Below are 14662 nucleotides of genomic sequence, written 5' to 3' on the forward strand. Positions count from 1 at the left end.
TTTGGCGCAATTAACTCGAAGGCCTGAGACTGCGCCAAATTCTTGAACCAGCGAGAGAGCCTCCGGTAAGTGTAAGGGCGCGTGGTCTAAATATAACAAAATATCGTCTGCGAAAAGGTTAATGCGGCTCTCCTTAGCCCCAACTTGAATACCATGAATGAAAGGATGAGATCGAATTTTAATCGCCAGTGGTTCTATAGCCAGAAGAAATAGTAGCGGGGACAGGGGGCAACCCTGGCGAGTACCACGTTCAAGCGGGAAGGGTGAAGTAAGTTGTCCATTAATAAGAAGCTTAGCCATGGGCAAAAAATAAAGACTGCGCACCCAGTCCAAAAACATGCCCTCCAGCCCATAGTGCCCCATGACCCAAAAAAGGTAAGACCAAGAGATGCTATCGAACGCCTTCTCCATATCTAGGCCTACAATAGCTGCCTGGTTATCCCCTCCTCTGCGGGAATAGATAGCCATCAAAGCTCTCGTGAGATTCATGGAGGCATATCTGCCAGGCACGAATCCCACCTGATCTTCATGGATAAGGAGGTGAAGGTATGCATTCAGACGTTTGGCAAGTATCGCTGCGAGCAATTTTGCATCTTGGTTAAGAAGTGATATGGGCCTATAAGAGCCCACCTGAGACGGATCCTTGCCCGGCTTGGGCAGCAGAACAACATGTGCCAGATTATAGCGATCCAACCCCTTGTGGGAATGCAAAGAGTTAAAAGCCTCCGCCAGAGGGTGAGATATAACGTCAGACAAAATTTTATAGTATTCCGGCCCATAACCATCTGGCCCAGGTGATTTAGTCAATTTAAGCTCTCTTATACCCAATTCCACTTCGAGACTAGTAATGGGAGCATTCAGAGCCTGAATCTGATTCGGGAGGAGTCTCGGAATGATGACATCACTGAAAAAACGGTCCCTATCCGTATCCGTCGAGGGTCGCTCTGCATACAGGTCCTTATAATACGTCACGAACTGTTGATGTATGTGTGTTTCCGTTGTATGAGTGTGACCCTGCATATCAGTAATAGCGGTGATGACTTGTCGCTTTCGATGAGGGCGGACCAGGCGGGCTAACAACCGTCCAGCTCTCCCCCCCCACCTGTGGAGATTATAGCGACGAAAGTACAAATCCCTCTCCGCTCGCTGTGTTAGGATCGCATCTATCTGCTGTCGGAGTGTACGTAAGCGAATACGATCGGCCTCCTGCAAGGTCCCCTGATGGCGCCTTCGCAACTGCTGGAACTCGCCCGACAGCTGTAACAATTCCACTTCCAGTTTCTTTTTCTTACCCGCGACATAAGCGATAACAAAGCCCCGCAGTACTGCCTTGGATGCCTCCCAGAAAAGCCCCGGATCAAGATCAGGATCAGAATTGGTGCTACAGTAATCCAGCCATTTTTCCCTAAGGTATCTACGAAAGGCAAGATCCTTAAAAAGGTATCCCGGGAAACGCCATGTCCTCGCGGAAGATTCAGCAGTAATTTGGAGGGATAGTGTCACAGGAGAATGATCAGAAAGAGGAACCTCCACTATCTCTACAGCGCTAACCATGGGCAGCAACGCAGGAGAGAGCAGGAAGTAGTCAAGACGTGTATAAAGATTATGGGGATTGGAGTAAAACGTATAAGTACGTTCCATAGGATGGAATAGACGCCAAATATCTAAGAGCCCTAACTGCGTGGTCAGAAAATTAACTCCTTTACCCAAGTGATCCTTAGGGAAGCGCTTAGCGGGAGCACAATCTTGAGAGGGATCCGCTGTGATGTTAAAGTCGCCTCCCACAAGGACATGGTACCCCGGGTACTGCGCCAGCCGCGACATCAACCCCGAAAAGTAGCTGTGATTATAAATGTTAGGGGCGTAAACATTACAAAGAAGATAAAGCCTTCCCCAAAGCTCTCCCAGCACTAAGACATATCGGCCCTCTTTGTCCTGTATAACCTTATGCAATTGAAACGGGAGTTGCTTATGGACCAAGACTGCTACCCCCCTTTGACGAGCGTTATAAGAAGAATAGTATACCTCCCCCACCCAATCTCTCCTAAGTTTCTCATGTTCTACAGGTGTGAGATGGGTCTCTTGTAGGAATGCAATATCAATACGTTCCCTGCGAAACCAGGAGAGTATTTTCTTTCGTTTGACCGGGGAATGGATCCCATCTACATTAAGGGAGGAAAGTTTCAAGTTAACCATGGTCCCCCCACCAAATAACCATAGGAGCAGAAATGTCAACCAAATAAGAGAAGAGGAAGAGCCCCCCAGCAAGGCCCCCCCCCATCAAATCCCCAAAGATGACCAGTACCTTCAAATGAGAAAAAACCGGTGCTCTCGAGACTCCATTCATACATCCCCATACGTTCCCCCCCGACACACTCCCCCCCCACCCCTCTTCATCCCATCCACCCCCCCACAACATACTCCAACCTTCCAGTACCCTACCCAACCAGAAAACCATGATGTAACCAAAACCCCGTACCCCTCCCCCCATAAACAAAGTGCAGCATGATATTTGTACAGTCAGCACAAAAGTAATAAATGTAAACAAACTCGCTCCAGCAAGTATTAAGAAAACATAATGCCCAACAAGGACTCCCCAGCAGGCTGCAGAACAATAGATCCAGACCCCCCAAAATGTGGAAACAAATCCATAGGCTACAGAAAGGACTCCCCAGGTACAGGTAGCAGGGAGATAGCCCCTGGTACGGAGCTGTCCAGAAACCAGGAGCCAAGAGCGGAAAGAATCCTCCATCAGCCAGCGCTCCTCATGCGCAGGACCAAAGATCCCTCTCTCTCTGTCCCAGAAACTGGTATAAAGTCCGCCGCCTCCCAAGGAGTTTGGGATAACAATTCACTCAAGCTGTCAGCAGCCCCAGTCCTCTCAGGGGGCTGGCAGCCCTTCCAAGTAAGAGCGAAGCGCTGCTGGAGTATCCATCAGGACTACCCCAGTGTTGGTTTGAATGCGCACTTTAGCAGGATATTGGAGAGTGAATTTAATCCCTCTGGCATGAAGCTGTGTACAGTAAGGCGCCAGGGCCCGTCTCCTTTCCGAGAGCCTGATGGAGAAATCCTGAAAGAGCAAGATCTTGGTGCCATTGTAATCCAGGGAGCGAGCTCGCCTGTATGCCTCCAGGATGCGAGCCTTAACAGCATAGTTGAGGAAGCGAGCTATGACTGGTCGTGGTCGGGCTCCTTCAGCGCGTGGTGCCCCTATCCGATGTACCCGTTCCACATGCACTGGGCCCATGGAGGATGGAAGTCCGAGGGTTTGAGGCAGCCACGTGGCCACCAGGTCTGCCAACTCAGCATCACGGACAGACTCCGGCACCCCAATAAGCCGCAGGTTATTTCGGCGGCTACGATTCTCTGCCTCCTCAGCCCGATCGTCCAGCTGTTGAATTTTAGATTCCAAGGCCGCCAGACGTCCGTCCACTATTTCTGCCCGGTCTTCCTGTGCCGATATCCGTTCTTCAGCGTGCTGGAGGCGAGCAGCGTGACCCGCAATGCTGTCTTTCACTTCCTCCAGCACTGCATGCAGTTTTGACAATTTTTCGTCCAAGAGTTTCGAGAGGTGGCAGACCGAGACCTGCATGTCTGCATCGTGCTGGGCCGTACCTGCTGCGATCGGGCTGTGGGCCGCCATTTTCAAGGGTTTAGCAGATCTCTCTTTGCCAGGCCTCGGGGTCCTTATCGGCATACCGACCGGCCCCAGCGAATCCGCTCACCACCGAGTTGCCCCCGAGGAGCAGGAGACTCCCGATGCTGGATGGAGCAAATAAAGGGCGATTTGCGCCGACTGAGAGCTATTTCGGGGGTGTTTTCAGAGGCTTGGAATGGAGCTCGGCTCACCGGCGTCTGGTCAGCACGCGAGCATCACGTGACCCCCGACTTCCTGCCTTTTAAGGGGGAGCCTGGGCACTCACTCACTTTACGGCCAAGCTTGTTATCAGGACCACGATGTCGGTTCTTAGAGCCCTTTTGTATATTTTATAAGATTGTTCTTGTCACTGTTTTAAAGGAATAGCGTACACATTCAACCTACAAACTTCATACTCCTGAGGCAGGCCATTTTGGGCCGAAACATGATCGTGTCAAGTTGTGAGATACAATAAAAGACATCGAACACCAGAAGTCTCCTTCGCTGTTTGTTTTTCACTTTTCATTTTCCATTTGTAAGGCATTTTCGCTTGTAGTACTACTACTATTTATCATTTCTATAGCGCTGAAAGGCATACACACCGCTATATCTTTAACATTCAATAGACGGTCCCTGCTCAGAAGAGCTTACAATCTAATTTGGACTAACAGGACATCTCAAGGTTAGGGTGTTTCTAGCAGAAGGAATGATTCGGTGAGTGAGTTAAGAGTTGAAAGCTTCAAAAAAGTGGGCTTTTATTTATTTATTCAAAACATTTTTATACTGTTTACATCAATTAAAACATTCATAAGATAAAATCAAACCATATCATAAAATCTAGATAGTAAAATAATTTCTTCTCTTCAGGTAACATAGTAACATAGTAGATGATAGCAGATAAAGACCCAAATGGTCCATCCAGTCTGCCCAACTTGATACAATTAAAATTTTTATTTTTTTTTAATTTTTCTTCTTAGCTATTTCTGGGCAAGAATCCAAAGCTCTACCCGGTACTGTGCTTGGGTTCCAACTGCCAAAATCTCCGTCAAAACCTACTCCAGCCCATCTACACCCTCCCAGCCATTGAAGCCCTCCCTAGCCCATCCTCCACCAAAAAGGCATATACAGACACAGACCGTGTAAGTCTGCCCAGTACTGGCCTTAGTTCAATATTTACTATTATTTTCTGATTATAGATCCTTTGTGTTCATCCCACACTTCTTTGAACTCCGTCACTGTTTTCCTCTCCACCACCTCTCTCGGGAGCACATTCCAGGCATCCACCACCCTCTCCGTAAAGTAGAATTTCCTAACATTGCCTTTTAATCTACCACCCTCAACCTCAAATTATGTCCTCTGGTTTTATCATTTTCCTTTCTCTGGAAAAGATTTTGTTCTACGTTAATACCCGTCAAGTATTTGAACATCTGAATCATATCTCCCCTGTCTCTCCTTTCCTCTACGGTATACATATTCAGGGCTTCCAGTCTCTCCTCATACGTCTTCTGGCGCAAACCTCCTATCATTTTCGTCACCCTCCTCTGGACCGCTTCAAGTCTTCTTACGTCCTTCGCCAAATACGGTCTCCAAAACTGAATACAGTACTCCAAGTGGGGCCTCACCAATGACCTGTACAGGGGCATCAACACCTTCTTTCTTCCACTGGCTACGCCTCTCTTTATACAGCCCAGCATCCTTCTGGCAGCAGCCACTGCCTTGTCACACTGTTTTTTCGCCTTTAGATTTTCGGACACTATCACCCCAAGGTCCCTCTCCCCTTCCGTGCATATCAGCTTCTCACCTCCCAGCATATACGGTTCCTTCTGATTATTAATCCCCAAATGCATTACTCTGCATTTCTTTGCATTGAATTTTAGCTGCCAAGCATTAGACCATTCCTCTAACTTTTGCAGATCCTTTTTCATATTTTCCACTCCCTCTTCGGTGTCTACTCTGTTACAAATCTTGGTATCATCTGCAAAAAGGCACACTTTTCCTTCTAACCCTTCAGCAATGTCACTCACAAACATATTGAACAGGATTGGCCCCAGCACTGATCTCTGAGGGACTCCACTACTCACCTTTCCTTCCTCCGAGTGACTTCCATTAACCACCACCCTCTAGTATCTATCTGACAGCCAGTTTCTAACCCAGTTCACCATTTTGGGTCCTAACTTCAGCCCTTCAAGTTTGTTCAACAGCCTCCTACGAGGAACTGTATCAAAGGCTTTGCTGAAATCTAAGTAAATTACATCTAGCATATGTCCTCGATCCAGCTCTCTGGTCACCCAATCAAAAAATTCAATCAGGTTCGTTTGGCACAATTTACCTTTTGTAAAGCCATGTTGCCTCGGATCCTGTAACCCATTAGATTCAAGGAAGTACAATATCCTTTCTTTCAGCAGCACTTCCATTATTTTTCCAACAACCGAAGTGAGGCTCACCGGCCTGTAGTTTCCTGCTTCATCCCTATGACCACTTTTGTGAATAGGGACCACATCCGCTCTCTTCCAGTTCCCGGGAACCATTCCCATCTCCAGAGATTTGTTGAAGAAATCTTTAATAGGACTCGCCAGAATCTCTCTGAGCTCCCTCAGTATCCTGGGATGGATCCCGTCTGGTCCCATTGCTTTGTCTACCTCCAGTTTTTCAAGTTGTTCATAAACACTCTCCTCCGTGAACGGCGCAGAATCTACTCCAGTTTCTACTGTAACTTTGCCAGACAATCTCGGTCCTTCTCCAGGATTTTCTTCTGTGAACACAGAACAGATGTATTTGTTTAGCACATTTGCTTTTTCCTCATCACTCTCCACATATCGGTTCCCAGCATCTTTTAGTTTAGCAATTCCCTTTTTCATATTCCTCCTTTCACTAATATATCTGAAAAAAAATTTTGTCTCCTTTTTTTTACATTTTTAGCCATTTGTTCTGCCACCTGTGCTTTCGCCAGACATATCTCTCTCTTGGCTTCTTTCAGTTTCAGTGTAATCCTTTCTGCTCTCCTCTTCTTGGATTTTTTTATATTTCACGAACGCCAACTCTTTCGCCTTTATTTTCTCAGCCACTAGGCTGGAGAACCTTTTTTGTCTGTCTTGGCTGTTAGATTGTAAGCTTTTTCGAGCAGGAACTGTTTCTTCTCCTTTGTGACTCTGTGCAGCACTGCGTATGTGTGGTAGTGCTATAGAAATAATTAATAGTAGTAGTATCAATAGTAGAAATATGAGCCATGAACAGATTGAAGAGGTGAGAGACAGATGAGCATAAGACCTAAGAGAAGTACATTGCAGTAGTCTAAGCAAGAAATGATGAGAGTGTGGATAAGGGTTTTAGTAGTGCGCTCAGAGAGGAGAGGTCAGATTTTGGTAATATTATAGAGGAGGAAACGACAGGGTTTAGCGGTTTGTTGGATCTGAGCGGAGAAGGAGGGAGAGGAGCCAAAGATTACCCAGAGGTTGTGAGCAGACAAGACAGGGAGGATGAAAGTGTTATCCACAGAATAAAGAACAGCGGGAGGGAGAAGGTGGGTTTAGGTGGAAAGATAAGGAGTCATCCAGATACAGATGGACTTGGATTCCAAGGTTTCGTAGGTGGGCTGTTACCACTACCATCACCTTGGTAAATGTCCTAGGTGCTGTTGCCAGACCAAAGGGCAAAGCCACAAACTGGAAATGCCATTGCAAGATGTGGAACCTCAAGTATCTTCTGTACTCCGGAATAATGAGGATATGAAGATAGGCCTCCATAAAACCCAAAGAGGCCAGAAATTCCACTGGTGCTACTGAGGCAATCACAGACCACCGTTTCCATTCTGAAATGGGGAACTTTAGAGGGTCACATTGACTGCTTTGAGATCCAGGATTGGTCTCCAGTCTTCGGAGCCTCTCTTTGGCATGATGAAGTATATTGAGTATCTGCCACAGCCCAAGTTGGACTTGAACGGGCTCTATGGCTGCTATGTCCAACAATCTCTGGACAGTGACTCTGACCTTGGCTGCTTTGTTGTCTTCCCGCTGGATAGTTCAGAAAAAATTCTTGAAGAGGTCTGCAAACCTCGAGTTTGTACCCGTCTAGGAATGCCAAGAGCCTCCCTCCGATCTGTGTAGGGTCAGGCGAGAGCCTGGTGTCATAACTGCTTCTTTAATGTGGAAGTAGGGCAAGCTCCCAAACACTGCAGACTGCTAGCTCCACCAAACCACGGTTTGATTGTCTGATAAAATCTCTGACGCGAAGGACCTCCAGAGTATTGATGATATCGCCTGGAGGAATTAAAATTAGAACACCCCTGTTCCTTATAGGACCAGGGCCTGCTGTCTGGCAAGGATTTATGTTTACAGTCCTGAACAGAAGCCATAAAATCATCCATATCTTTATCGAACAGTAATTGCCCCTTAAAGGGCAGCTTACTGAGGGTTGCCTTAGAATTAAGATGATGTTAAAAAGAACAGGCCCAAGAATAGAACCTTGAGCCACACCACTGGTAACATCCCTTTCCTCAGAGTGATCTCCATTGATCACTATCCTCTGTCGCCTTCCACTCAACCAGTTCCTGAGATTCAGCAATGATTGGGTGGTGAGATGGCAAAAATAGGGGTTTTTAACCTTCTGAAAAAGCCCTTCCATGTCTATGAGCTGATCTTTACATATGTATAGCTTTATTTAGGTAATTTTTTGGGGCAGTGCTCCGGTATTACTAAAGACGGATGTATGGCAGAAAGTGAAGGAGAGAAAAACAGCAAATGGATAAGGTGGCCATGGATACACAGTTAAGAGCACAGACAGAAGGATGTGCAGCCAGAGACTGGGAAAGATGGTTTGAAAACAAAAATCACCAGGCATCAAAGGTAGGGGTAATTATTTTATTTTAAATTTAGTGATTGAATTGTGTCAGTTTTGAGAAATAACATCTGCTGTCTATATTTTGCACTATTCAGGAAGAAATGCATTTGTTTCTATTTCTCTTTGGTCTTGTATCTTAGGGTTTTGTTTGTCTATATTAGTTCTTTTAGTTTGTGGCCCTGTATTTGTATAGGGGTTATCTGTGTTCTGCATGTGTGACCAAAGCCAGGTATTCTGGTAGGAATGAATGTTGAGAAACATACAGTGTGCTTTGTGTAGTTTAATTTTGTGGTTAACCATTATATATTGTTAATAAGATTATATTGTGTGTATATATGAAAAATGAATGGAAAAAATTGTATTACAATTAGTACTATTATGGGGCGTGGTCTGGTGGCAGAGCTTGCAGGCCCCCCCCAAAACAAAAAAAGCTTTCCGCTGTCTGTGTAACAAAACTGAAAAGAAGCAGGTAGCATCTTATAAATTAACCAATTTCAAGGACCAGAATCCAATAACAGAAGCTTATACCGAAATGGCAAAAAGATTTAAATTTATCAAATGCAAACAGGTGAAAACTGCAAGAGGAAAATAATATATATAAAATATGATGTAAATAATATTTGTAAACCTTCCTCTTCATATTTTCAAGACTGGGCTTTCTAAAAATGTTTTCTTCCCATTATGCCAACTACATTATGTCCACGTATGGAAGAAAATGATCACATTCATAATGAAGTGAAATTGTTCCATGCTCTGGACCAAATTTGGGATATATGAAATGACAGTTCATCACAAAAGCTTCTAGCACAGAAATTTAAATTAATGTTTGTAAATTGTAAATAAGCAACTTACCAAGGTCATGTCATCACAGCAAGCAGCACAAGTGCAGGAAGCAGCATGAGGATTCAGAATGCCATCCTGAAACCAGAATAAAACTCATTTGGAACACAGAAGTTTGTAATATGAAAACAAAAAGATTGTATGGAGAGTGTGATGTAGTGGTTAGAGCTACAGCCTAAGCATCCTGAGGTTGTGAGTTCAAACCCTGTGTTGCTCACTGTGACCCTGGGCAAGTCACTTAATCCCCCCCCCCCCCCCATTGCCCCAGGTACATTGTGAGCCCACCAGGACAGATAAGGAAAATATTTTTAGTATGTAAACTGCTTTGAGTGTGGTTGTATAACTACAATGAGGTGGTATACAAGTCCCAATCCCTTCCCCCTCCCCCATTACAATACTGCAAATCTTGCTTGAGCTCGTTTTATCTTCCTTCAAGTTGCCTTTTAGCTTCCTTCAAGTTAATTTTTTTGGCTTCATCACCTCTGTTTTATGGGTTCCCTCTTTCTATGCAGAAATATTCCTTTTACTCCTGAGAATCCTAATTTCTAGTCTCATATTATGACCTCTCATTTTAAAACATCTTTTTTACTTTAAAATGCTTGCTTGTTATGCATAAGATATCTCTGAGGCATTTCAGAGACATTAAAAAATGGTGCTGCACTTGGAAATCAAAAGTTCAAGGGGAAGAAGTGACGAGACCTGCTAAAATGGCCATGTCTTGCCAGAGCTCTGAGATCTCTGAATACAACAGTTCAACTAATAGAGGTAGCCTTCAGCAAATCGAGCAGCAGTTCTGCAATCTGAGGGCACATTGGTGATGGAAGTATCTATTTTGGATGGCTTCCCAATAGCAAACCGTGAGCTTCAAACACTTGCCTTTTCCAGATCCAAGGCAGATTTATCAGACCTCAGCAAAGATGGCAGAGATGATGGTGCCACATGTACTGGTGTGGAAGAGGATTCCCAGCTGGAAGCAGGAGAACCCTAGGGTAGTTTTGCAAGCTCAAAGGAGATATTGCTGAAGGCTTCCTGGACATTTTCTTATTTTGATATTTTGAAAAGCCAAACTGTGAATGGTATTGAGTTAATTTGCTGGACTGGAGCACCATTCGGAGCAGGCCTGATTTAAGGGCCAGAGTAAGGCCTGGGCCTAGTTTCTGTAGGCTGTGCTGAAACTGATAGGGCATAGTGACATTTGTAAATGCTGAACTGTGGAAAATATTAACCAGGATTTTTGCTATAAGTTTTTGTATCTTTGCCATTCTGTTTTGAACTGTTATGGAATAAAAATCCTGAACCAGAATCCTGCAAAGTTTGGAGACATGTTATTGTGTTTGTGACTGGTTTCAAGATTTTTGGTTTTGTATGCTTGATGCTTTGCCTGTAGGGCTGGTCTCCCTATTGAGCAGCGCGCGCAGAGTAGGTCCACTAGGGGCGCTATCAGCCTAAACAGGGCCCAGTGGCCACAATACTGATAATTTGGATGTATTAGACTAGTGAGATGTGGCTTTCTGCTACTTCAGCTCATGAGTAGCACACTTGATTTGGAGACAAAATTGTAAATTAAGAGCTTCAGAAAATACAAATGATTAGAACATCAGTACAAGGAACCCTTCCTCTCCTTTCCTACCCCCAAAAGCAAGCAAAGGCCTGTCTATGAAGTCTCACCTGAATGAGGCACTGTAAGGGCCGTCCTGCATAACGAATGCTTCTTTTCCAATCTTTACTACTGGCCCTTCCAGCCATAGCTTCAAATTCTGTGGGAGTGTACCAGTTTTCTGTATGTCTCACACACCGACCACGGCCTCCTGAAAGACAGCAAGAAAGTCAGGCATCAATTTAATGCACAGATTTTGTCTTGCTGTAATTATGGAAGTAAAAAGAATCTCAATGAAAATGATGTTTTTTGGATAATTTCACAACAGGAAGTATCCAGCTCACTATGCTGCATCTATCAAGGCACATTACTAGCTTTCTTTAGTAGGGTTTCCAAATTTAGATTAAAGAATCTCGTCACTGCCTCGTCACTGTTCCCAATTTTGTGGAGTATAACAGCTGTTCTCCTCACGTGAAACAAAGATATAAAGGATATAGTTGCCACACTCTTCAGTGAGAACTGACTGCAGCCATTCAGGAAGCAGCGCCGGCTCAGGCAGGAGTGTGGAAAGCTTGCTCTGCCGGCCAATACACCACTAGGCTATAGCATAGTAACATAGTAGATGACGGCAGATAAAGACCCGAATGGTCCATCCAGTCTGCCCAACCTGATCCAATTTAATTTTTTCTTCTTAGCTATTTCTGGGCAAGAATCCAAAGCTCTACCCGGTACTGTGCTTGGGTTCCAACTGCCGAAATCTCTGTCAAAACCTACTCCAGCCCATCTACATCCTCCCAGCCATTGAAGCCCTCTCCAGCCCATCCTCCCCCAAATGGCCATATACAGACACATACTGTGCAAGTCTGCCCAGTACTGGCCTTAGTTCAATATTTACTATTATTTTCTGATTTTAGATCCTCTGTGTTCATCCCACACTTATTTGAACTCTGTCACCATGTTCCTCTCCACCAGCTCTCTCGGGAGCGCATTCCAGGCATCCACCACCCCCCTCCGTAAAGTAGAATTTCCTAACATTGCTCTTGAATCTACCACCCCTCAACCTCAAATTATGTCCTCTGGTTTTACCATTTTCCTTTCTCTGGAAAAGATTTTGTTCTACTTTAATACCCTTCAAGAATCTGAACGTCTGAATCATATCTCCCCTGTCCCCCCTTTCCTCTAGGGTACACATATTCAGGGCTTCCAGTCACTCCTCATACGACTTTAAGCACAAACCTCCTATCATTTTTGTCACCCTTCTCTGGACCGCTTCAAGTCTTTGTATGTCCTTTGCCAGATACGGTCTCCAAAACTGAACACAATACTCCAAGTGGAGCCTCACCAACAACCTGTACAGGGGCATCAACACCTACTGGTTATACTTCTCTTTATACAGCTTAGCATCCTTCTGGCAGCAGCCACTGCCTTGTCACACAGTTTTTTCACCTTTAGATCTTCGGACACTATCACACCAAGGTCCCTCTTCCCATCCATGCATATCGGCCTCTCACCTCCCAGCATATATAGTTCCTTCCGATTATTAATCCCCCAAATGCATTATTCTGCATTTCTTTGCATTGAATTTTAGTTGCCAGACAGACCATTCCTCTAACTTTTGTAGATCCTTTTTCATATTTTCTAATCCCTCTTCGGTGTCTACTCTGTTACAAATCTTGGTATCATCCGCAAAAGGGCAAACTTTTCCTTCTAACCCTTCGGCAATGTCACTCACAAACATATTGAACAGGATCAGCCCCAGCACCGAACCCTGAGGGACTCCACTACTCACCTTTCCTTCCTCTTAGCGACTTCCATTAACCACCACCTTCTGGCGTCTGTCCGACAGCCATGTAAAAAGGTACTACGATGGGGGGGGGGGGGGGGGGGTAAAAAATTTGTATCTTTGCTGTATAAGACACACCAACATTTCCACCCACTTTTCGGTGGAAAAAAAAGTGTCCCTTATGGAGCAAAAAATACAGTTAACATACAAATATACACAATGTTTTTGACCTTTACTTGTCTCAGTTTTTGGGAGGAAATACTACTTCACAGAGAGGGTGGTGGATGCAAAAACAGTGATGGAGTTCAAAAATGCAGGAGATAAATGCAAAGGATCCCTAAACAGAAAGAGCATAGTATCGACACAAAACGTGACAAATCAAAAACTATATCTTCATTTATGATACTGTGGCCACTGGGCCCTGATTAGGCTGATAGCGCCCCTAGTGGACCATAGGATAAATGCTCCAGGCACGCTGCTTAATAGGGAGACCAGTCCTACAGGCAAGGTATTAAGCAAACAAAATCTAAAAGGAATTATAATAATAATAAATTTATTCTTTTATACTGTGTACAGATGCAGGAAAGCGCTTGCGTGAGGTGAAAAACTTCAAGCCTTTCTTTTGATACATTAAGGGAAAACAACCCACGAAGGAAGCGGTGGGGCCGTTGGACGACCATGGAATAAAGGGAGTGTTGAAAGAGGACAAAGCCATCTCCGACAAACTGAACACATTTTTTGCATCTGTGTTTACAGAAGAGGATATATGCAACATACCAGAAGCTGACAGACTATACCTAGGAAACAAAGACGGGAGACTGACTGGGTTGACAGTCAATCTAGAAGAGATATGCAGGCAGATTGACAGGCTTAAAAATGATAAATCCCCTGGACCAGATGGCATCCATCCAAGGGTAATCAAGGAACTGAAAGGGATTATAGCTGAACTGCTTCAACTAATAACCAATCCGTCGATCAAATTTGAGGAAGACTGGAAAGTGGCGAATGTTACGCCGATCTTCAAGAAAGGTTTGAGAGGAGATCTGGGAAACTACAGGCTGGTGAGTCTGTCCTTGGTACCGGGAAAGATGGTAGAGGTGCTGATAAAAGACTGCATCGTTGACCACCTTGACGGACACAATCTGATGAGGACCAGCCAGCACAGCTTCAGCAAAGGAAGATCTTGCGTGATGAACTTGCTGCACTTCTTCGAGGGAGTCAAAAGGCAGATAAACAAAGGTGACCTGGTCGACATTGTATATCTGGATTTTCAGAAGGCGAAAATGCTTGAGTACCTGATTGTAAAACCGCTTAGATAACCTTGATAGGCGGTATATAAAAACCTAATAAACTTGAAACTTGACAAGGTCCCACATGAACGACTACTTTGAAAAATTGCGAGCCAAGGGATTGAGGGTGAAATACTCATGTGGATCAAAAACTGATTGGTGAATATAAAACAGAGAGTGGTGGTAAATGGACAATACTAGGACTGGAAGAGCGTCACCAGTGGAGTGCCGCAGGGTTCAGTGCTTGGGCCCGTGCTCTTCAACATATTTATAAACGTCCTGGAAATTGGAACGATGAGTGAGGTGATTAGATTTGCAGACTATACAAAGTTATTCAGAGTAGTGAAGATGCAGGAGGATTGCGATGACCTGCAATAGGACATAAACACTCTCGAGAATGGGCTGCGACATGGCAAATGAAGTTTAACGTGGATAAGTGTAAGGTGATGCATGTCGGTAACAAAAATATTGTACACGAATACAGAATGTCTGATGCAGTACTCGGAGAGACCCCCCAGGAAAGAGACTTGGGAGTTCTGTCCGACAAGTCGATGAAGCTGTCCACGCAATGCGCAGCGGCGGCAAAAAGGGTGAACAGAATGCTTGGAATGATTAAGAAGGGGATCATGAACAGATCAAAGAAGGTTATCATGCCGCTGTACCAAGCCATGGTGCAGCCC

The 14662-nt window shown here is 44.8% G+C and overlaps 1 protein-coding gene across 4 annotated transcripts in view; it reads right to left on the reverse strand.

Moving 5' to 3' along the window:
• Positions 1-14662, reverse strand: part of DEAF1 (DEAF1 transcription factor) — a 97123-nt gene that overhangs the window by 28936 nt on the left and 53525 nt on the right. For all 4 annotated transcript variants that reach the window (XM_033928524.1, XM_033928527.1, XM_033928526.1 and 1 more), the window contains 2 exons: positions 10982-11121; positions 9326-9391 (listed from right to left, as the gene is read on the reverse strand). In XM_033928524.1, coding sequence (XP_033784415.1) covers positions 9326-9391; positions 10982-11121 — 206 coding nt within the window. The remainder of the gene's footprint in view (positions 1-9325; positions 9392-10981; positions 11122-14662) is intronic.

This window comes from Geotrypetes seraphini, chromosome 19 (genome assembly GCF_902459505.1).
Source record: "Geotrypetes seraphini chromosome 19, aGeoSer1.1, whole genome shotgun sequence".
In the NCBI taxonomy this organism is placed as follows: Eukaryota; Metazoa; Chordata; class Amphibia; order Gymnophiona; family Dermophiidae; genus Geotrypetes; species Geotrypetes seraphini.